At 42.7% G+C, this 23,791-nt stretch overlaps 1 protein-coding gene across 1 annotated transcript in view; it reads left to right on the top strand.

Moving 5' to 3' along the window:
• Positions 1–23,791, top strand: part of CPS1 (carbamoyl-phosphate synthase 1) — a 144,346-nt gene that overhangs the window by 17,774 nt on the left and 102,781 nt on the right. The window contains exons 3-7 of the mRNA XM_006276652.3: positions 6,505–6,649; positions 8,571–8,660; positions 10,336–10,392; positions 14,291–14,383; positions 22,546–22,635. Of these exons, the coding sequence (XP_006276714.2) occupies positions 6,505–6,649; positions 8,571–8,660; positions 10,336–10,392; positions 14,291–14,383; positions 22,546–22,635 (475 nt within the window). The remainder of the gene's footprint in view (positions 1–6,504; positions 6,650–8,570; positions 8,661–10,335; positions 10,393–14,290; positions 14,384–22,545; positions 22,636–23,791) is intronic.

The raw sequence follows: 23,791 nt of genomic DNA on the forward strand, positions 1-23,791 counted from the left end.
TTGTAATTAATGAAGAATGTTTGGAAGCATACACATTCAGATAAGAGGAAGAGATATATGTTCAATGGGTGTATAGCACTGGGAGCCAACCTTTATGGTAGACGTGCCACAAATTAGCCCCACACCCTCCCTAAGTGCCATTCCAATCCCCTTCCTCTGCCCGTTCTTCCACTCTGCTTTTTATTCCCTACTCAGTGACCATTGCCCAGTCTCCTGCTCTTCTTTCTGCTTCCAGCCCTGTGCTTCCTGCCTGATTTCCTGCTCTGCCTTCTGCTTTCTGCCCTACCTGCTGCTATGCTGCCTGTTCCCTACCTGCTCTGTCATGTGACACAAGCAGGGGCTGCCTGTGCTACTTGTGGTACTCATACCTCAGGTAGACCCCCACTGTGCTACAGCCAAACACCAACATTTGAAAATCTTCCTATATTTAACCATAGCAGAAAATATGAGTTCCAACAGCAGGACAAAAATACCTTGAAATATTTAATGGGCATTGTTTATTCAACATGTCATTTCTCAGAACTAGCTCGAACACTCTGTTGTCTGTATCAGCCTGCAACCATTCTCGATTTTTGTAAAGAGTTTTCCAGTGTATGAGAATTAATCTCTTGGCAATAGTGCTGGCATTCCATAAAAAATTGTCTCTTGTGACTTGCTGATATCTGGTAAACAGTGCGAGTTTCCAATTATCTACCATTTAAAAAATGATACTAATAAATTATATAGACAAATTATATGGGGCAAATTCATCCTGAAGCATCCCAGTGCACTTGGCAAAATGTACACAGAGATAGCTTTATTCATTGCTGAAATACAGTCACTTCTTGGTTGACAGGCAAGGGTTGTGTTTAACATGCAGGAACCGTTTATGACAGTATAGAGCAGTAGGTGAAGAATCACTTATTGAACTGATGCTACAGAGAGAATGTAGGTACTCTAGGGAAACTACAATTATTTGATCTGGAATTTAGTTTGGAAAGTATGACTGAAAATGATCCAGTGCTCACCTTATCATTAATACAAAATCTTAGGTCTGAATGCCAGGTCATCAAAACATTCAATTATGGGTTTCAAGCTTCCCCTGCTGAGGAAAGGATTCAAGAACATTCTTAAATGTGGATAAATACTACTGAAGTTAATGGGACTGGAGCATTCATTCACCTGAAGTTAAGCATATGCTTATATGCTTTGTGATTAGGACGGCTTGCTGACTCAGGATCCAGGTCCTGACAGTATCTCTCAGAAGTAAGTAAATAGAATTCTGCACAGTTTAAGCCTCTGAGACTTTCCAGTAAGCCTTAAAAACCAAGGTTACCTGCTCTGCATGGACAAAAAGAGTATGGATTTACTTTGTTCATTGACAAGGTGTTTCCACATCCAAAAGATTAAAGCACACTTTGTTTGCTTATTCCAGAAGTGACTGCATTTCAGTTGTGTTGAACCTAGGCTATTTATGAAAGGCCTTTGTATCCTTTCAGATGGAAAGTGCTACATACAATAAATGTAAAAATGTATAATATTGGCCATTATTATAGTTCCCACGTGAGAGCAGCTCAAGAAAGGTTAATGGATGGCTAACTAGCTTGCCTAAACTGTTGACGGCAGTTCCCTGCTCCAGGACCACAGAGGGGACCCTATAGGAAAGCGACAAGATATATGACTAGATGGTGACCCACATCAATCACCCTTTGCTCTCTGGATGGAGTGGGGGGAACTTATTGGGTTGGCCTGCAACCAAGCCGGCTGACTTTCACAGAGTCTGAAAAAGGAGTTTGCTTCCACTGTGAGAAGGAAGGGCATATCTGGAGAGACGTCCCTGCTATAGAATGCAGTTTTGGTCCCTTCTTAGCTGAAGTGGTCTAATTCCACTCATCCAGCAGGACTAAACCAGATGATAATACCAGATGAAACCCATCCAGTGCCTGGAGTCAGCAAACATTGTGGGGTGTGGTTCTGTTGGCAAGAGACCTATCAGCTAGTTATCTGGCAGTATTTGATCTGTCTGCAGACATATATAGCCCATTTGATTGCTGAGGTGCAAACAGTCTTTGGGCAGATGGGATTGACTTGGCTTTTGCTGCTCGTTAGAACCAACAATGGCCAAAGTAGAAGGAGGCACTCTGACTTCAAAAAGAGACTTCTGAGTAGTTTTCCCACTTGGGCATGAAGATTTACTTCTACTGGAAACAAACTACCAGATGGCAAGAGAAGGCCATGAGGTGTGAAAGAAGGAACTGTCAGAAGAGGATCGCTAACCACTTTCTAGGCTAGTGCCTGGTACTCCATGAAGAATGAAGACTCCAACTAACCTTCTATTGATGTCCTCACCATAACATCCACAGATAGGCAAAAGCTCACACATGCCAAAAAGCTATTCAGTTTCTCCAACCTGGGGCTGAAGGAGGTAAAACAACAAAGACAGGAGTAGAACGAATGAGTAAATGAGGAAGGAAGAGCCCTCATTAGGTGGAGATGTGATCCAACCAACTCTAGCAGGATGGTTGCCACATTTGAAGCTTAAATGAGTTCTTCTGTGCTAAGTGACAGACCGTAAGTTACAGGAGTGTTTTCATGTTCAACTTTTATGGTGCCCTGTGTTTGACAAAAGGATCTAACTTGGTCCATGAGACATCATCAGTGGGACGTATAGGAAAAGAGAAGACACTCTTTTTTTCCTCTGGTTTTTGGACTGGGATCCACAAAGATGTCCAAGAATTTTATGCATCTTGTCTGAACAGCTAAATGGTTGCCACAGACAGGTACCTCTGGATCCTTTGGCAGTCCCTCTTCCCCTGCCCCTTCCAGATCATTGAAACATCCTTTGAATTGGTTAGGATAGATCTATTGGGACTCTTAAGTAAGGAGCTTCTTGCCTTTGAAGGTGAAGCCAATGGATTATGAAGCCTATTTGCTGCTACATAAAAGAGGAGACAAATTGAGTATATAAACTTGCTGAAATGCTCTACTCTTGGGATGATTTGGTGTATGTTAACATCACAGTGATTGCAGTGCAGCATAGAGACACCTAAGTTAGCATTAAACTAGGCAGTTTGGGTATCAGTAGCAGCAAGCACATGAATGCTTAGAGCACAGTACAGGCTGATTTATTGGGAAATATGAGAGGGAAAGAACTGAAGCCCCTCACAGGAAAAAACAGAAAGTAATCAAAGGAGGCAGAAAAGGCAAAGCTACTAGGGATCATTGTAGAGTCACAGTGTGTGTGGAAAAGCCCCATTATATTAGTCCCCAAATATTTTGGGAAATGAAATGCTATATTCATGCTTACCCAATACCTTGGCTGAGCTTTGGCCATTATAGCTCTGTGCAAGACCTGAACACAGGTAACTGGAAAATTCTCCTGACCAGGGCCTATTGGGACAAAAAGAAAATCTCCTTGGCATCTATTTCAATTCATGGTCATACCCTTTGGGGTCTGTTATGTTGCTGCAATCTTTTACTGCCTAATGGTCAAGGGTTTGTAGCTCCAATGGAATACCCCAAAAAGCCTACCTTAGTGATATCATCCTCTTTAGGACCCAGCTAGATGCCCTGATAACAAGCAACAGCAGCTATGGAAGCTGTACTTTGCTTAATGGACTTAAATTGCAGCAAGAGAAAGTTGGGTTAGCTATTAGGAAGAACTTTCCTAATTGTGAAGGTGATAAATGGATCTGCTCCTTTGAAATAGCACTGGACTCCTGAGTATGAAAAACCCTTTTTGGGGGGTGAGAGACACCTTGTGCAAATCAACAGGTTTTCCAACTCCTGACTTTGCAAAACAGTTAGTTTAGCAGAGAGATGTAGCTGTTGCAGTTTGCAGTCATATACTAGAATGAAAAGGGAGAAGAATGCCCTGTGCTGTGTCTCAGCCACAAATTGTTCCCATGGGAGAGGATGTATGCCCTGACAGGAAGAGAAGGCTACCTATTAAACGTGCCAATAAAGCCTCAGATGCTGTCTTCTAGGAAACCATTTCAGCTGGGTGAATGCTCATGCCCCATTGAAGTGATCAAACAGCATGAAGATACATAATCAGCCAGTATATTCCTTCTCAGTAGGCACTGAGTGGTGAACTACCACAAGGGTGCAGACTTCTCCCTAGGGGTCAAGAGTTTTGCCTCTGCAGAAGGTACTCCCACTACCTTTTGGAGAGGAGGTGGATGATGGGGTTGGTAGATCCCCCTATGACAGTCAGCCAAAAAGAATTAATGGATGAGATAACTGGTCATACTTAACCTCCTTAGCTATGACCAGGAATCCTGGTTTTCTCTGTTTAAAAATCCAAAAGTCTCTCATTTAAAAAAACCCAAAAAACAATCTGCATTTTTCAGCAATTAAAATGAAACACTACTGTATACATAGGTATCAGTTGAACACAGTGCTTTACTGATATATTTAAAAATGTAAAGCAATCTGGAAGTCTACCAGTGCCTCAATCATTATAATAAATTAATTCTAAATACTTATATATTTTGGTGTTTGATTGTAGTCCCCCACCCCGCACCCAGGCCCCAGCCCCACAGTGCGTGGGGTGGGGGATGTGGGGCAGGGTGGAGGGGTATGGGACAGTGGTTGCTTGATCATAGGTGATGCCATAGGTGATGAATTTGAGGAGTATGAGGGGACATGCCCCCCCCACCCTGCCCCCCGATTTGTGCACCCACAGTGGGCACAGGGCGGCAGCCTGGCTGGATCAGCATGGGCAGGAGCTGCTTCATGGGCCCAGCAGGTGGGACCCAGTGTGGGAGGGCAGAGCAGGATGGCAAAACTTATTGCCAGTACTGCTGAGACCCTGTGCCAGCGGTGCCACCAGCATTGCGAGGAGTAATGGGTCTGGGGGAGCAGAGGGGAGGGGCAGGTGCGGTGCTGCCTTCACCTTCTCTCATTGCCAGCTCTTCATGTGCTCTGCCATGGCCCTACCTTGCCACCATGGCCTGGCCACCACCATTGTTTCCCTCAGGCCACCTGCACTGCCTCCCACCCCATATCCCCTCTGGGGTAGAGCTGCAGCCTGAGGGGAGCAGTGGCGCCGGTAGTGGTGGCCATAGCTGGGCCATGGTGGTGGGGTAGAGCTGTGGTGGTAGCAGACTATGGTGGCAGGGTAGAGCTGTGGTCCAGTGCATGAGTGTCTGGAGTCAGGAGGAGGTGAGGGCCCTCTGCCTGCAATCCATTACTTTTTGCACTACTGATGATGCAAATGGTATTGGGAGCATGCATAGCAGCAGCAGCAGCAATGAGTCTCACTGCACCGCTCTGCCCTCCTGCGCCAGGTCTCACCTGCTGCAGCCCCATGCCTGCTGTGGTTGCAGAAATCTGGGGACGGGACCATGCCCCTCCATTCCCCCCAATGTATCGCCTATGGTCCCCCCATGCCTTGCCTTTGCCACCCTCATATACTTATCTGCAGGGAGCTTCAGGAGCTGTTCTCTACCACACTGCCTGGCTGCCATGTGTATGTGTGTGCGTGCACATGCATGTGTCACCCCCTGCCTGTGATCACCTTCCTCCTGCTCCATGATCCCCAAGTAGCCCCTTGCAGGTTGGAGCTCTACCATCCTGTAAAGGGAAACCCATGTTTTCCAGCATTTTTCTCCTTTAAAGAAGAAAAGGAAAATCTGTGATTTTCTCTTTTAAAGGAGAAAATCTATGTTTTTCCACATTTTTGTGGTAAATGGAAAACCTGGATCCTTGGCTATGACTAAGGGCTTGATTAGAGACATCTGCTTTCAAATATGGCAGCCTGGGCAGAATGGGGTGGGCAACAGGTGGAGAGGCTGCCTTGAAATGCTAAAATTACAGGTGTGAAGGAGCCACAAGAGTAGCATTGGAGTGATAAAGGTAGGAAGCAGATCAGGGGAGTGGTGAAGGATGATGCAGAACAGTCCTTAGTTGTGCAACACTAGATCATCAGAATGGAAACCATAGGAGAGGATGGGCATGGGTTTTTCTACCTCTGTTCCCCTGCAAATAGAGAAGTAATGGCTCTGAAAGTTGATGGCATAGAATGAGGAAGCCCCCACACTTATGATGGTTTCAAGGCTCTCTGGACTTGGGGTTTTTGCCTTTCACTTTCTGTTACACTTGAAACTTAAATGGTAAGGAGCAAAGGGAACAATGATACCAAAAATGCAATAGTGTTATGCTTTGTCATGAAGAGGCACCCTGGACAATGACTGCACTCTGGACAGGAGTAAGTTTAGTCAGTGGGGATTCTAGGAGGATATGCAGAAGGGGGGGGGGGGGTGTTAAAAAAAGGAATGTGGAAAATCCTGCAACTTTTTTCTTCATACCAAGTCTCTGAATTTAAATAAGAAAAACACAGAGAAAAGGTGTGGTAGGGTGAACTGCACATGTAGGTACTTCTGTGCTCAGGAGCGTTGACATGCTCTCCTGCCTTTGGTTGATTTCCCATCTGGGAACTGTCTGTTTTTGTTTTGTTTTTCTTCTTGTTGACTTTTTTTTGCTTCTCTTAGCCTATCAAGGTTATGTTGTCTTTTGTTTCAGGTACATGGAAATCCTGACAGATCCTACCTATCGGGGGCAGATTCTCACACTGACAAACCCCATTGTAGGGAACGGTGGGGTGCCAGACGCTTCTGCCTTGGATGAAATGGGCCTCAGCAGGTTTTTAGAGTCAGATGGAATCAAGGTAATAACACCAGCAAAGCCAGGGTTGGACGAAAGAATACAAATCACTGATGTATGTGGGTGTGCTCTGCTATCCTCTGTGGCTAGATGTAAAAGCTGGAATAGATTTTCCAGGATTAAGTAGGGGAATTTTCCATCTTTCTGATACCTTAGGTACAAGGTTGTCTCCCATAGGCCACCTGTCCTAGAAAGATCAGATCCTAGTGAAAAGGGCATTTTGGAGAGAGAGTGTGCCTACTCTGCAATCCACTATAGCTTGTGAATCTCTGGGCTAGCTTTAATCCAACCAGTTTGAATACTAGTAGCAGTGCAGCTTCAGTGGAATGGGTTTCAGCCACCCAGCACTTTAAATCAGGTCCTGGGTGATCTTGTTCAGCCTGTGTTTGTCATCCCTAGAATATGACTAGTTGCCTTAGCTAGCTACTTTTAAAAAAGCTAGCTCAGTTCTGTCTATAGCTGCAGTCACACTTCTGAACATACTCAAAGCCTTTACTGAACAGGCTAGTAATAGACAGTGGAAATCAGACTACATGGTCTAATGGTTTCTTCTGGAAATCTCCTAATGTATGCTCAAGTGGCTCCAGAAAGGTCACTTGAACACAGAAGGACTTTTTGTTACAGCCCTGCCTAGATCAGGAAAATGAGGCATATTCAGCAAATGTTTTAACTTGGGCTGGGTACAGACATTGCACTTTTACTGGTATAAGTGACTGGAAACTGGATTATACCCATAACAGAACAGAAATTCAGTGTATATGGACTGGTTTAAATGGTGAAACCTGGTCTAAGATTTGCCCCCACCAATGGGCAAATGTGTGTTCTGTTTTCTACCAATCTAAACTATGCGACTTACAGAAAACCATGTAAGAAGACTTTTTGAATGTCTGTACTTAACCTTAATGTTCTTGTGAACACTGTTGGCACAAACAGAGACAGCGGAGTTTAAATATGCATCAGTGGTGAATCTAACCATTTATTTTCCTAGTGTAGCAGTGACAAAGTGGTACATAAGGATTTAGCATTGTGAGGTGTGTGTCTTAAATGTACTTGTACAACTTGAAAGAGTGTACTGGCTAAACCACGCTCCTAGTTAAACTGGTATAAATTCTCTCTAAAGACAGGAGGAGGAAAGTTAACTGGTAGCATGATGCCTTCTGTTTCTCTTAACAGGAAAGAAGGAAAAGATGAGTGAGATAGAGAGAGAACTCAAGTGAAGAGCAAAAATAGACACTGTTATTAAGTGTATTCTAAATAATTGTCTTAAAACCAGCTAAAAATAAGCATATGCACTTTCTTCTGTAAGAAATAACCGTAATTTCTACCGGGATCTTGTGTAATTATGCCTTGAAGGAAAGGAGGTCTGTGTGATCATAAATGATCCATTCCCTTCGGACATGGAAAAAGTAGCCTGGAGAAAGCATCTTCGTTCAGATGTGGTCCGCGGTATGACCGTAACTATGCAAATAAGGAATTGTGATGGTTTGTTGACATGACCAAAAATAGGAAGTATGTTTATTTGCAGTTAACTGGAATATTTTATTGAACAAAATAATGTTTTATTTTCACATTATTTAACTCTTCTTTTTTTACACTTATGTTGATTTTTTTTTTTTAAATCAATGTGGTATTTCAAAATAAACTGGAAAAATATTTTACATTTTCAAAATGAAATGATTAGATTTTACTGAGGTTTGTTCTTTTTTGATTAAACTATTCAATACATTCAGCTTGCTTAGCAAATAGCTTTGGTTGTCCTGAAATGCATTTTTGATGAATTTGCAGTTTGCTTTTTACAGGAAATAGAAATGTCTAGATCTAACCCTTGGACAGCTTGCCATGCACTCATCTTATAAATATGTGTAGGGAGAACGTTCCTTACTTTCTATAAGTGCAGAACAGTTTATTTTATGTTTTATGTTCAGGTTTCAGGTTTGCTGGTGCTGGATTATAGCAATGAGTACAGTCACTGGCAGGCAGTCAAGAGTTTGGGGGAGTGGCTGAAAGAAGAACAGGTGAGAGATCTGTAGGTAACCAGACACTTGATGTGCATATCTATTTTTATAAAATTGCTGAGTAACTTGCTGAGCATTGTGATGGAAGCAGGGGAAAGAGGTGTTGTTTCATAGCACTCTACAAATTCTGCCCTTGGATGTAGAGCTCTGTTTCATGTTGTCAAAGCCGCTGCCATCTCTCTGCCCTGAAAATAGCCTCCTTCTCCATTCCTTTTTGAAGGTGTAGCAATACTTACCAGACTTGTCCAGAAAGAAAGCTAAGTGGTGATGCTTCTTGGCTCCTCCTTTCACAATAGATTGCTTATGCATGCTTCAGATAACATCTTGACCTTTTCTCTCCCTCACTCCCCCTTTATTATCTCTCTCCAGTGGACTCTCCCATCCCAAACCACTGTAAGCATAGGTACAAGTGTGTGCTGCTGCTGAATTATTAGTCTGTTCTCAGAGGAGGCTGTGGCCATTGTAACAATATTGATGTCACAAGGGTTACACCACTGTAAAACCATGGTCATACTCTTGGGCAGGTATAAATCAATGTAGCTGTGTTGATTTGAATGTAATGATATCTGTTGATTTATATCAGCTGGTCTCCTGGAGTTAGGTGAGAATGGGGCCCACCGTCCATATAGAATAGTATTTGCCCCACAAGTATTGAATGATATTTGTGCCAGCTGCATAGTACAGCAACCAGATATTTAGGCAACCCCTATCACTTAGAAGGGTAAATGGGGAGAAGGAAAATGAAAGAGGAAGAAGGGAGAACAGATATATCCTGGTACTAATACATACTAATAAATCTCAGTGGTTCTCAACCTTTTTAGATGTGAGGAACCACTCAGAAAATGCTTGACTCAGGTATGACACATGATTCTCACATAAGGAACCTTCATGCTGTTTGATCACTTCAATGGGGCATGCTCATTCACCCAGCTGAAGTGGTTTCCTAGAAGACAGCATCTGAGGCTTTATTGGCACATTTGATAGGTAGCCTTCTCTTCCTGTCAGGGCATACCCATACATCCTCTCCCATGAGAGCAATTTGTGGCTGAGACATAGCACAGGACATTCTTTTCCCTTTTCATTCTAGTACAGGACTGCACACTACAACAGGTACATCTCTCTGCAAAATTAACTGTTTTGCAAAGTTAGAAGTTGGAAAACCTGCTGATTTGTACAAGGTGTCTCTCACCCTCCAAAAAAGGCTTTTCATACTCAGGAGTCCAGTGCTATTCCAAAGGAGCAGATCCATTGATCAGCTCCATGCAGCATGCAACTATAAAGAAAACATAGTCACCAATTTCCTACAGCAGCCTACTTTTAGTTTTCACTCATTTTTTGACTATGGAAAAAATATAGAGCAATTTTTCTGTTGCAAGGAACACAGAAAGATCAGAATGTTTTTAACACTATGGATTACTATTTGAAACTTCTGGGTTTATCTTGTGAATGATGTTTGCACACCTCATAGTGCTGACATTGCCTACCTGTACTCATTGAGCCACTCCAGATCTGGACATTCATTAGCTGCTGTGTACGTATCCTGAGTGCCCCTTCTCAATCCCCCTGAGGGGCTGAATTCTTAAACCACAGACACACTTTTCAAGGAAAGAATATGGAAGTAATTTTCCCCTGTCATCTGCTGTTTTATGACCTGTGTCTGTTGTCTTTTCTCCAGGTGCCTGCTCTGTATGGAATTGATACCAGGATGTTATCTAAAATAATTCGGGACAAGGTATAATTTCCTAAACATTGTGTCATCATATCCTTTCTTAATGGATGGGACAACTAAGGATGTTGTGGTGGTCTCTGGTGTGCATGACCTTGTCAGGGGCAAATACTGTACAGCCTAGGCCCTCTCTGGCCTGATGTCTTACTGGTGAATGACATCAGGATATGGAGAGGCCAACACTATATCCAGTTACTCTCCAGTGTTGTGTTTCTTGCCTGCTGCACCTTTGATCTTACTTTAAGTTGGGAGCTGGTTCTGTTGGCTGATAAATCCATGCCTGCCAGAGGAGTTTCTTCACGGGGCTCTGCTTTCCCTTACACCCTATGCTTACCACATCCTAGATGTGATCCTACACTTATCTCTAGGGGGTAACCCCTTGTGACGCCTAAGGCAGTCTGATCTAGGCCATCTGAAATCTGTCAGGCCCTCTTTTCTTGGGCTCAAATGAAGCCACTCAGTGGGGCAACCCAGATCAGTTGGTCAGTTGTTCAACTAGAGTTCATCCCCTATCATGACTCAGCTGACAGCCTGCCAGCATAAATAAACTTAAATCAATTCAATAATTCCTCATCTGTTTTGGAAGGTGCATCCACTGCAGTTCCTTTCTCCCTTCAGGGTTGATCCCCCTGAATTCATTTCTTAATAGTCCCAAACCAAAAAAAATCAACTAAATCAATTAAAGGGGCATGCATTTTCTTCGGGGTCAATCCCCACCTCTCTCTCTCTATTAATTTTTTTTTTTGTAACAGCCCCAAAATGGACCCCCCCTCCAATCAATTAAATCAAAGGAAACTCCCATCAGTGGACTCCACTGCCCCCGGTTCCTTGAGGAGTCAGATACTCATGCCACATGCATGCGTTGGGGTCTCAACCTTCTCCAGGTGTACTGCGCCCAGCGTTCTGTCACTGGTCTTGCCCTAGTTGGTGGTCATCTGGCCACCTGTGCCTCTTGCTGTGTGCCCTTTTGCCACAGTTGGCTGCAGGCTGGCATAGGCAGGAGAGTCCAGTTAGTACCAGTGAGTAACAGGGTCCATTATCCTACCTCTAAGCTAGCTGGCTTGTCCTTGTTGCTGCTTTCTTGAAGGTGCTGTTGCTAGGCATGTTTATTATATAGGTAGGGCCTTGGGCTGCCTGTACACATGCTCAGGGTTAGGCTGGGGCATTTTAATTAAAGCAGTTCCTGGAGAGCTGTTTTAGTTAAAATGCCTTGTCATGTCTATTAAACCCTGCACATTTAAAAATGACCATGGACGCTTTATCTAAACCTCATTTGACCAGCTTTAGCTGACAACGGCCATTTTATAATGTACCAAGGCCATTTTAAAATGCATGGAAGCTTAATAGACATGATGATGAGGTGACACTAGAGTGTTTTAATTAGGCTGCAGAGCAGACTCAGTTACTTGAGTCTGCTCTGACGTGTTCTAATTAAAACATGAATGAGGACATGTATAGGCAGCCTTTGTTTCCTGTTCCACAAGCTGCCCTGGCATAGATGAGTGGGCATTTTGCCACAACTTGAGGGAATTTCAAGCTTCTGGGCATCATCTCACAGGACTCTACAAAAGGAAAGGGCCATCCCACTCAAAAGAAAATATCCTAGTCCTTAAAGACACAAGCTAACTTCGTTGCTCAAAGCTGGATTCCTAGATCTGGCTGAGGGGTGTAGATTGTAGCTGTGTTGGTCTAAGGACATAGGCAGACAAGGTTCTTTGGGTGAATCTGATATCTTTTATTAGACCAACTTAAATAGTTGGAAAAAAACCCTCATTTTTTAGCAAGTTTGCAGGTTTAAAAACTCTTCTTCAGGCTGCTTTACTATTCATTCCATCCAGGAAAAGCACACACCAACTGCAGAGGCTTCCTTATCCTGAAGGAGGGTTTTTAAACACAGAAGGTTGCTAATTCCAAGCCTCGCAAACTATTTAAATTGTTCTAATAAAAGATATCAGATTCACCCAAAGAACCTTGTCTGCCTAGATCCAGCTGATTCTCTTTAGTCCACACCATTTATTTATTTATTTATTTATTTATTTGTAGTTATTACTTCTTTTTGGTCTCAGAACTGACACTTGAAGGATATGTGCAATATTGCATTACCAGATAAAGGTTAATGGTATATCTTGTTTCACATATTGGGTAAAACAATTATCAAATTCCGTTAGAATATACATCTTTGTGCCTTGGAGGCTTTTTCTGTTCTAAATGGTTATCTGAAGGTTCTTTTGTCTGACTGTTTCGGTGATCCATCTGAACTCTGCAGTTCAGGTCCACCCTCACTCATCCCACATAACAAAATATGAATGACCCAACTTGCATAGCATGGTATTTGCAGAAATGAATACTCAGGGAAAATGCCTCTGTAGACAAAAAGATGAGAACAGTTTAATAAAGTATGTCTGTAGGTGGAGAATGGGAATACATTTTGTACTTGCCTGATACATGTCACTTAATGGATCAGTGTCCCTTTCACCTAAAGTAAATATGCTTTCAATATTTATCCAATAGCTTAGCATACAGCATATGGTAATAATGCACATTACATTGGGACTCTGAGTAATATTGGCTTAGGTTTTTAAAAAATGCATAATGTAGCCTTTTCTCCCACTAATCTTAGTCAGGTTGAAAAACTAGCTTAATATTTCAGTCCATGTACTTTAATAAATTGAAGATGAGAATAGGCTTTCAGTGCGATGAATGCATAAATGAACAGTGACTCTGTAAATTGGATTCTAAAGGTAAACACAGGGCATCATTTCATTAAGTAATCCAGTGTCAAGGTAAAGCACTGTGCATGTGAGAGAAGGGATATAATCAGCTTTTGCAGGTCTCTGAAGCAGCTCTCAGCAGTTTCCAGAGCTCCCAAGTGGTTGGCCTCTTGGAGGTCACGCCAGCCTTTTCAACTCTGCCCCATGCAAATCCTACCAACAGGGAAACTCAACAGGGAAAGAAAAATTTCATCAGAAGCCTGGGGAAAGGGGCATATCACCAAAAACAATTACTTCACATGAAAGGCTATTAACAAAGCCTTAGGTCAAATTCTGCCATCCATACTCTTATTGTGCACTATCATATTTTTGTCTTTAATGGGGCTTCTGTGGTTTAAGGTGTTTGATACTTAATATAGGAAGAAGTATTGAATTGTACAGTGGCTTACATGTTATCATGAACAGTTGCCCACTATTTGTACACAAAGATGACCAAGATGGAGTTCTTTGATGTTCTTAGAATATGAAATGACGGCAATATCACAGATAGTACCTGTCTCCGATCCAATAGTATGCTTATGCACAGAAGTAATGCCATTGTGTGTACTTACTTAGTAATTGTAAAAGTGTAGGGGAACAGAATTAAATGGTAACCTGTTTTGTTATACAAATAAAGTCCTTTTTGTAAGGGAAAGATCTGAAATTTCCTACTTTGTCCCTTTCAAATTGCTGTTCTCATGCTAAAAAGTTCACCAGTGCCATACCCATTTCACAGTTGAGAAGAGTGGATGCACCTTCCTTCATCTCACCAGCTTTGCTTCTCCAGCTATCCAGAGTGACAGAGATGTGCTCAAGAAGAACAGCAGCAGGCTTGCTTTGGGAATGCATCTAGGTCCTGGAGGCCTCTGGTCTTAGGAGCTGAACTCTGATGTCTCTGAAAGACAAGCTGCAAGAAAGTTGGCTTAATCCCATTTCATCTGATGTTACTGCCTATTCCACTTCCCCCAAAATGCAGTTAATCTGTTTAGCTGTCTGAGGATGCATGGAGGATGCAGGGAGTGGTGATGAAAATATCAAACTGACTCTGGAGCAGCTGTTCCAGTTCCTGTGGTGTTTTGTCTGTCAGCAGCTGCTCCAGTTTTCACAGCTTCTTCCTTGCTCATGCTCAGGTGTCTACTTCTTTATTTCCACAGGGCACAGTACTTGGGAAGATTGAATTTGAAGGTCAACCAGTGGAGTTTGTAGACCCAAATAAGCAGAACTTGATTGCAGAAGTTTCAACTAAGGTGAGAATTTCCTCTTCATTGTGGGTACTATACACTTAAATGATAAATGTCACCCCATTTGCCCTAGAAAGTTTTCATATTCTATATAAAAGCAAACATTGACTGTTCTTCAATGAAGACTCTTATTTGATTTGCAATTTGGGAGCCTTTAAATGCTTATACAAACTCCACTGTCTAATATAGCTTTGGCAGATCACTCATCAGTGACTTTAACAGTACCAGAAGTCACCTTAGAGGCTTCTGCATAAAGCTTGGGCCAAATAGCATTAAAATAGTGCTATGTTAAGTAAGGAGTAGTCTAAATTGTAAACCTAGGAATTAGCAAGGCATCTAAATAAGAGAGTAAATGTTTTATGGCCAAGGCAAAACCACAGTAGGCGGCATATGTAATCATGGTAGATAGGGGATATTTTGATACAGTGAAAAGAACCTTTTGCTGGTGGTAACATGGTTTCCCTTAAAGTAGAAAATCTCAGAAAATTCACAGTCCTCATGTTTAATAACTGTGTTCTGGTACATTTTTTTTTGCTAGAATGGCTGCAACAATCTGCCTGTCTATTTTGAACAGGGATTGTTTGTTTCAAGGACTGCATCAATTTAATTCATCCAAATACTACTGCTTTAAGTAGTGTTGCGCAGCATTAAAACACAGACTGTAAGCTTTCTGGGTGAGCATGCTAACCATGTACCATTCTGACAGGTTAAAGTATCACAACAGCAGGAGGGTTATGTTTATGTCTATACTAAAACTTTTAACTAAGTTTTAACCAAGTCAGGGGCAATTGTTTTGTGTTGAGTCCTACATGTTTGTGGTATAGCTACAATGCAGATATTACCTTATGACCAGACTTTTAAAGTATTTAGTTGCTTAATTCCCAGTGATTTCAATGGAAGGTGGACACCTACATACTTTTAAGAATTTGGCCTGTAGTCAGTAACCATACTTGAAAAGGTAGTAACAGGCCATGATATTGTAGTAGTGATGAAGGCTGTAAAGTTAGTGCTTTTTTTTCCATTTTGTTCAGCAAACAATGCTAGGCTGATATATATTTTGTTTGAATTCCCCTGGGCACCTCATGTAGCCTAAGTTTCCACATTAGGCAATGGACACCATGCTATTGACTTGTATGTTATTGGGGTGAAAGTTGAATATCCCTCTATGCAAATATTTGCATGAAATTAATCACTTCAAATGTAAATAAAAAAATCCCTCCTAAATAGTTCTGTTGTGCTCTCTTCTCCCCATTTTTATCTACTGGGCAGGAAGCTCCTTAAGGCAAGCATATGCTTTACTTGATATCTTTGTAAAATGTCCTCGTTGTTATAAAATAAATAATTATAAATAAAAGTGTCTTAGAAAATGACTGCCTTGCAGGTGTGTTCCATAACAGGGGTTTTGGATTTCATAGATTTAATAGAGTTCATAGACATTAGGGCTGGAAGGGATCTCACAGGTTCATCGGATCCAGCCCTCTGTCCCAGGGGCAGAAAGTCTGCTGGGGTCAAATGATCCCAGCAAGATAAGCATCCAAGTGTATCTTAAAGGTGTCCAGAGTAGGTGTTTGCACCACTTCTTGGGGGAGTCTATTTCAGACTCTGGGGACTCAGATGGTAAAGACATTTTTTCTTATGTCCAGCCTAAAATGGTCTTCCCGGAGTTTGTGACTGTTAGACCTTGTCTTCTCTTGGTGCTCTAGTGAACAGACGTTTTCCCAGTTCCTGGTGCACACCCCTTATATACTTATAGGTTGCCACCAAGTCCCCCCTGAGCCTTTGCTTCTCCAGGTTGAGGAGTCCCATGCCTCTCAGCCTATCCTCATAAGACTTGTTCTCTTGTCCTCTGATCATGCGTGTGGCTCTCTTTTGGACTCTCTCAAGCTTCTCCACCTCCTCCCCAAAGTGCAGAGCCCAGAACTGGATGCAGTATTCCAGCTGCAGCCTCACCCAAGGCCAAGTACAGTGGGAGGATGACTTCCTGGGTCTTTCTTGAGATGCATTGATAGATGCAAGCCAGGGTTTTGTTTGCTTTGCTGGGTGTGGTATCACGTTAGTGGCTAATGTTCATCTTGTGGTCAGTTGTGACCCCCAAGTCCCTTTCGGCCGTGGTGCTAGTGAGTCTAGCCTATAAGTATGATGTGGATTTTTTTCCCCTGAGGTGGAACACCTTGCATTTCTCCGTGTTGAATGCCATCAGGTTTGATCACCCACCTTGCAAGCCTGTCCAGGTTGGCCTGAATCGTCAGCCTATCCTCTAGTGTGACCACACTTCCCCATAGTTTGTTGTCATCAGCGAATTTAGCCAGTCCACTTCTGATACCTGAATCCAGATAATTTATAAATACGTTAAAGAGTACTGGTTCAAGTACGGAGCCCTGGGGGATGCCACTGGTCACCATTCACCATGTTGACAGGTTTCATCGACTATCACTCTCTGGGTCCGACCATGAAGTCAGTTCCTGAGCCATCAGACCATGACGCTGTCAAGGCCACAGTTCCCCAGTTTAACCATGAGGACTTCATGAGAGACCAAGTCAAAGGCTTTCTGAAATCCAAGTAGATGATATCAACCTCTTCTCTTTTGTACAGGTGATGCATCACCTGGTCATGGAAGGAAATGAGGTTGGTCAGGCAAGACCTACCTGCAACAAAGTCATGTTGGCTCTCTCTCAGAATGTTGCATTCCATTCACCTGTTGTTGATGGTTTCATTGAGCATTTTTTCCAATATCTTTCCAGGGATTGAGGTCAAACTGATTGGCCTGTAGTGCCCTGGATCTTCCTTCCTCCCTTTCTTGAAGATGGGCATCACATTGGCCCTCTTCCAATCCTCCAGAATCTCACCTGAGTGCCACGAGTTCTCAAATATCCTCGCCAAAGGCTGTGCTATGATGTCTGCCAGTTCTTTTAGCACTCTTGGGTGCATTCCATCTGGGCCAGCTGACTTATGGATGTCCAGCCTCTCAAGGTGTCCCCTTCTGAGATCTTTGCCAATGATGGGTGTGTGTTCACTCAGACACTGGAAATCCTGAATCTTGTTTGGCAGGGTGATCCCCTTGGGCTAGTGGAAGACTGATGCAAAGTAATAATTAAGGAGATTAGTTTTTTCCTGGGTGTTGGTTGTCAGCTGCCCCATTTGGTTTAGCAACGGTCCAACATTGCCCTTGTTTTTCTTCTGATTACCCATGTATCTGAAGAAGGACTTTTTGTTGTCCTTGATTCCTGTAGCCAACTTGAGTTCAGGTTCAGCCTTGGCTTTCCTAGTTTGCTCCCTACAGGTGTGGGCCAGTGCTGAATAATCCTTCTTGGTGATGTTACCTGACTTCCAACCCTTGTAGGATTCTCTTTTCAGATGCAGGAGGTGCATGAATCCCCTATTTACACATGGGGGTTGCCCAGCCCTTTTTCTACCTTTCCTACAGGCTGGGATGGACTTCCCTTGTGCTTCAGGGATTGCGTCCTTAAGGAGCAATAACTCATTGTGGACTCCCTCTCTGTTAGATCCTGGTTTCTCAGGGCCTTGGCAACCAGCCTCCTGAGCTTATGAAAATCAGCTTTCCTAAAATCAGGGATTTCTGCATTGCTGACTGATTTGCCAACTTGGTGATGGATAGAAAATGTGATCAACTCATGATCACTGTCTCCCAGCTTCCCTTCAATTCTCAGGTTGCTCACTAGATCATCCCCTTTGGCCAGTACCAGATCTAGCAGTGCCTTATCTCTTGTTTGCCCATAGACTTCTTGAGACAAGTAGAGTCCATCATTGCAGGTGAGAAAGCTGCTGATGTGACCGATCAGATTTGGAAGAGTGCTCCTCCCATGAGATGTCAGGGTAGTTGAAGTCACCCATGAAAACCATGCACCGAGCATGTATAGCCTCTGTCGGTTCTCCTGTGAATGCATGGTCAAGATCTTCCTCTTGGTTAAGAGTTCTGTAGTAGACTCCTACCAATATATCCCCTTCACCATGTTCCCCCTTTAATCTGACCCAAAAGGGTCCTGAGTCACCCTTCTTGGGTGCCAAACTCCACTTGTAGAGAAGTGTACTGCCCCTTCACATAGAGAGCTACACCCCCGCCCCTTTCTAGCAACACAATACTTCCTGTACAAGGTATAGCCATCTATACCTGTGGTCCACTCATAGATGGAGTCCCACCAGGTCTCCATTATTCCTATAAGAGCATATTGATTTTTATTTAGCAAGAGGGCCAGTTCCTCCTGTTTGTTTCCCAGGCTTCTGGCATTTGTGTACAGGCAAGTAAGCCTGCCATCAGAGGTCCTAGGCTTCCCAGTACTCCTAGAAGAATCCTGTCCCTGGGCTGGGGTAGGAGTGAGTCCTGTGGGGAATTCACTTGTGTCCTCTGTGCTGCAAGACTTACTAATTCTGTGGTTGTCGCTTGGTGGCATTCACTGGTGGTTGTCCGCCCATCCCCTGGTGAGCTTAGTTTAAAGCCCTATCAAGTTGGTGAGCCATTCTGGTTGAGAAGAGCTTCTTCCCCATTGGAGCGAGGTGAAGGTTATCCCTTCCCAACAGACCTGTGCTTCCATCTCTGAAGTGCGGGTTAGGGTCATAGAAGCTGAAGCTTTCACGATGGCACCAGCGCTGCCGTCTTCTATTGACTTCTTCAATTCATGCGTACCTCCTGTGCCCGTGACCCATAACCAGAAGGACTGAGGAAAAAACTACCTGCACTCCCAACCCTTTGAACCCCATCCTTCAGAGCCCTGTAGTCACTATAACCCACCTGGAATTGCTCTGAGCTGTGTCATTTGTGCCCACATGGATGAGGAGCATGTTGCAGTCTATGTCATTCCTGGGTTTTTCAAGCATAGTATTTATTCTTGTGTACTTCAAAGAGTTACTTTTTAGCATGACAATATTGCAGTTTGAACCTGGACCTCTTCAATTCTGAACAGACTGACCAGTGATCCAAGAGTGAATTTTCAGACCTCCCAACTTCATCCAGATTCAGATGGCAAAACTGCCTAAGGATTTTGGATGGCCATCTCATATCAAAATGCATTAGGCATCTCTGCAAATCTAGCTTTAGGGTCTAATTCAGATTCTGTTGAGGTTATTGAGAGTTATGGAATCAGTTTCATTAAGCTTTGGATCAGGCACTTGTTTAGTGTATAAGCTAATGGGCATTGTCCACTGAAGTCTTCATAAGCTAAAGCCCAAAGTACCAGCTGCAGCCGTTTTGAGCCATAAATCAGCAATAGGTAAGGTTGCTGTTGATAAGCTTTCCCATTACCAAGAGGGAATTACTATAAAGATGCAGAAAATAGCATCCATAAAGGAGATATAATAAGATTAACAGAGGTTCTGTGGTCTCATTACGTTTATAACTTCATTTTATAGGCTTAAAAAGCAGAATCACAAATAAAGCTGACAATTAACTAAACTGTTCAATGGTGGTAATTACTGGACATGATAATCTATCTGTTACCAAACAGCTCTTTTCATGTAAATCAGGTTGTGGTAAAAGTAGCTTTTTTTTATTAATGATACATTAGAAGTGATAGATTTCCCACCTCTCTTCCCCTCCCGCCTTTTGGTGCTAATGCAGTAAGTTCTCTTTATTGAAGATGTTTATACAGGACATTTGTGTCGGTAGAACTGTGTGTTTCAGGGAGTTGCTCAGAGATTTTTTTTTTTTTTTTGTGCTGGTAACTTGGGAGTGAGATTCAGGTTCTGAGCAGACAAAATATGTTTAACCATTCAAGAATGTCAAGTCACTCTTGTCCACAAAAATCTAATCAAATGGACAGAGGAAAACCAGGAATGGTTAATGGGTGTGGTACCTGCAGGCCACAAAATCAACCTGGAGCAGTTTTGCTTTTACTGATGAACTGCATATAACAGCCTGTTCTGAATTGCACATTTCCAATTTGGATCTGAACTTCCCAAAGCTGCTCAAGTCAGAGCTTTTGCTTCAGGTTCATTCTTGGTTAAAAGAACTCTGAGCAATTTCTTTAATTGTAAGTCCATCAAGGGACTTCCAAACCATTCTAGCATAAGATATGCTACTGTTTACCTTTATAGACTGTTAAAACTTCGTTCTTTTTAATAATGTATGTACTTTTTTCTTTAAGAAACTCTTTAAACTCATTCTAAACAAGGGGTAAGCTAGAAAAATATGAAGGGAGAGATGGCTTTTACAGCTTCCTAGTACACTCCAGTTCAGGCCGCTTTATAGAAGATGATGCTTTCGTCCTTGCTGGTGGCAGGTCACCTATGAAAAGTTTCCGTTTGTCACCCAGTTCCAGACAGCATGAACACAGAATTTAGCATTTTACCCTCAAGTGTTCCTGCTGTGAACTATCTGTGCGCCAAGGAAGTTGATATAAAGCAGTTATTTAATAAAATAAAAATAGTTTGCTCAGTGGCGTATCAGACAGAGAAAAGCCATTTTGTTTGATGTGCATTCAGAAGCCTCAGCTGTCAGAGGCTCTGCACAGCTCGGGATGACAAGGAAGTTAGCTTCTGCAAGGAAGAAGGATGCTGTGGACATTCCCTGATGAAAATCATTCCAGCTGGATGCTGACTCAGTTACTCCATTTATAACGAAAAAAAAATCCAGTATTTTTCAGTATAGTTGCTCCACAAATACACTTACAGCATTACTACCCATAACTGTTAGCAAATCTGTGGTTTTGAAGGGGGGGGGGGGGTCTATATAACATATAATGACTCAGTTTTATCTTACTCCATCTATGTTGAAACCAGAGGATAAAGTGGCATGCAAATTTATGCGTAGTGAGTCAGCAAGGCTGAAATGTAATGCCACTGAAATTAGAGGATCAAAATGGTACAGGACAACCTGGATAATATCACTTCTCACCCTGTCCTGTTTATTAACACAAGCCTTTTGTCTTCAGTGGCTGGCTTCCACATATAACAACACAAAAAGCCCTCTTTTTCTTGCCACTCCAGACATTGGCACAAATGGCTTAATGTCAACAACTTAGTCATTCTGTGCTGGATAAATTACTGCTTAATGTCACGGTGATCAAAGGAAGTTTCAAGGTCAAAACAGTTAGCAGACAGCTATTGGCAAAGTCATTTGTCTTGGAAAAATATACCTAAAAATATGTGATAGCAGAAAGTTATGATTTTTTTTTTTTTTATAATTGTAGCATAGTCTTGTCAGGTACTAGCTCAGGGCCTGGGAATTTAAGTTAATGCCAGAGCCCAAGTGTGGCCTGGCTAAGGCTTTACTGATGCACACACAGTTTATGTCATCGGTAAATTACATTAGGGGCACAAGTTCTTACCATGTAGCATAGTTTTTAGTACAAACAGAACAAAAAAAAACCGAATGAGAAGGTCAGAGAGTGAGTGAAGCCCAGGCATGGTGCCACTGGAGCAAAGGGGTGAGTGGGTGGGACTTAAGCATTCCCACTTTTTATTTTTGGGGGGCAATAAAGCCTCTCTTTCCTTCAGTAAATTAGTGCACAAGTTTTTAACATTGCACAATTTTTATAGTTTTTTACTTCATTTCTTATGATAGACACTTAATAAGTACCATGGTTGGATATTGCATAAGTTCACATAATTACACAAAAGGAATAAGGGCATAAATGCTAGCCCCTTAGGGCTGTGACAGTGCCCGTTGTGAATCAGTAGGAACATGAGTGAGTGCTAACTGGTGTGTGACTCCAGTTATTGTCAACTCTGCTTAATATCACAGGCTTTTGTCAGCTCCCTACATATGTGACATTATCAGGATTTGACTGTACTTAAAGTCTAATGGGATAGATCTTCAGTTGGTTTAAATTGGCCTCACTCTATTATGGAGTAATAGAGCGAGGCCAGTTGACAGTCTTGCCTAGTGTGTCCAGCACTGGCTTTCTTTATTACTGTGTCTAAGTAAGCAGTATTTCTCGAGAATTCAGTTTTTACTTACCACTAATGAGCCAAAACACAGAAATGCTGATCATTAACTCTAGAAACGATCAGTTTCTTAGGCATCATTGCTATTCCTGGACCAGCATTATAATATTTTCCTTTTTAAAAAATGAATGAAATATCAATCTCTGTGATACTTCCTAAGATTTCCTTGCAAATAGATTGTTTAGTGCCAGTCACTTCCCACTGGTTAACAATCTCTCTGCCTAAGTGGGATTTGTAGTAATGTCTGTCTTTTTTAAACCTACCTTTAGGAAGTCAAAGTATATGGCCATGGAAATCCAATTAAAGTTGTAGCTGTGGACTGCGGGTTAAAACACAATGCTATCCGTCTGCTAGTAAAGGTAAGTTACAGCTTTCTACTTCTCTCCTCTAGAGTCTTCTGAATCATTGCTATCAGGCAAGAATGACTAGCCATATCTGTTACAGGGAACTTGTCACTGATACTGGTTCAGTGTTCACTCTATCTGGATTTTTATTTTTTTTTTGCAATGTAAGTGCTGTCCTTGAAAGAGGTCACTCTTTTTAGATAATACCAAAGGGTAAGGTGTTCTTTGAAGTCTATAAGAAGGTCCATAGGATGGTAGGGAGAAGACCCACAGGAAAGCAAGACAGCAGTATTTTCAATAAAGAATGTGCCACTCTCTCTCTAATAGTAACCAAGGAAGAATTAGCACTGAATTACCAAAAAAGCAGGATATTTTACATTAATGCCCTTTTTTCTTGCAGGGTTTTGCCATAATTGACCTGCTGGCTTTGTAGCCTTAGCAGTTTTTTGTTTTACTTCCCCACAGAAGGACTTGAGATGGTCTCCTTTCCTCCTTTGGGTTTCTTAGGCTCCAAGTCATTCTCTGGCTGTGGCGGGCCAGTAGGGGGTGCTCCTGCATTAAGCCACCCACCTCACTGCACCCGACTACCTTCCAGGCTCCGAGTGCCTCCCTGGGGGCGCCTCATGTCTGGCTGACCCCTTCCTGGAGCACACCCGCTAGCCTGGGTGTTCCCTTGCCGCCACCCAGGGCTCTGGGCTGATTCTGGCTCTGCGCACCCTGGGAAACACAGGCCTAGTAGCCCTCAAGAGTACTTGATTCACTTCAAGAATTTGGGATGCTTCCCTCAGTCAGAAGCACAAGTAGTGGTCTCCCTTAGTCAGCTGAACCAAGGGGAACCCAAGACATAATCTAGACCCACTCCCAATAAGTCTCCCACACTAGGTACAAAGGAGAACTTTTTTGTTACAGAGGGTAAGGTTAGAATAGGGTACAGGGTAGAACAATATCAGAGAAATCCCATAGAGCAAACTCCCCTGTCTGGGTAGCCTTTGATCACGCATCTGAGTTACTGCAAGCTAAATATCTAGTTAGATCTCAGGTAGCTTACTCACAAGTATCATCCAGAGGCAGTTGAAGATTCCCTCTGGAGACAGTTCCTTTATCATGAGTTTTGAGAGAGAGAGCAAGTTTCAGATGTTATACCTCTTCTCCATTTCTGAGTCTCCCTCAT

This window comes from Alligator mississippiensis, chromosome 4, assembly GCF_030867095.1.
Source record: "Alligator mississippiensis isolate rAllMis1 chromosome 4, rAllMis1, whole genome shotgun sequence".
Lineage (NCBI taxonomy): Eukaryota > Metazoa > Chordata > Crocodylia > Alligatoridae > Alligator > Alligator mississippiensis.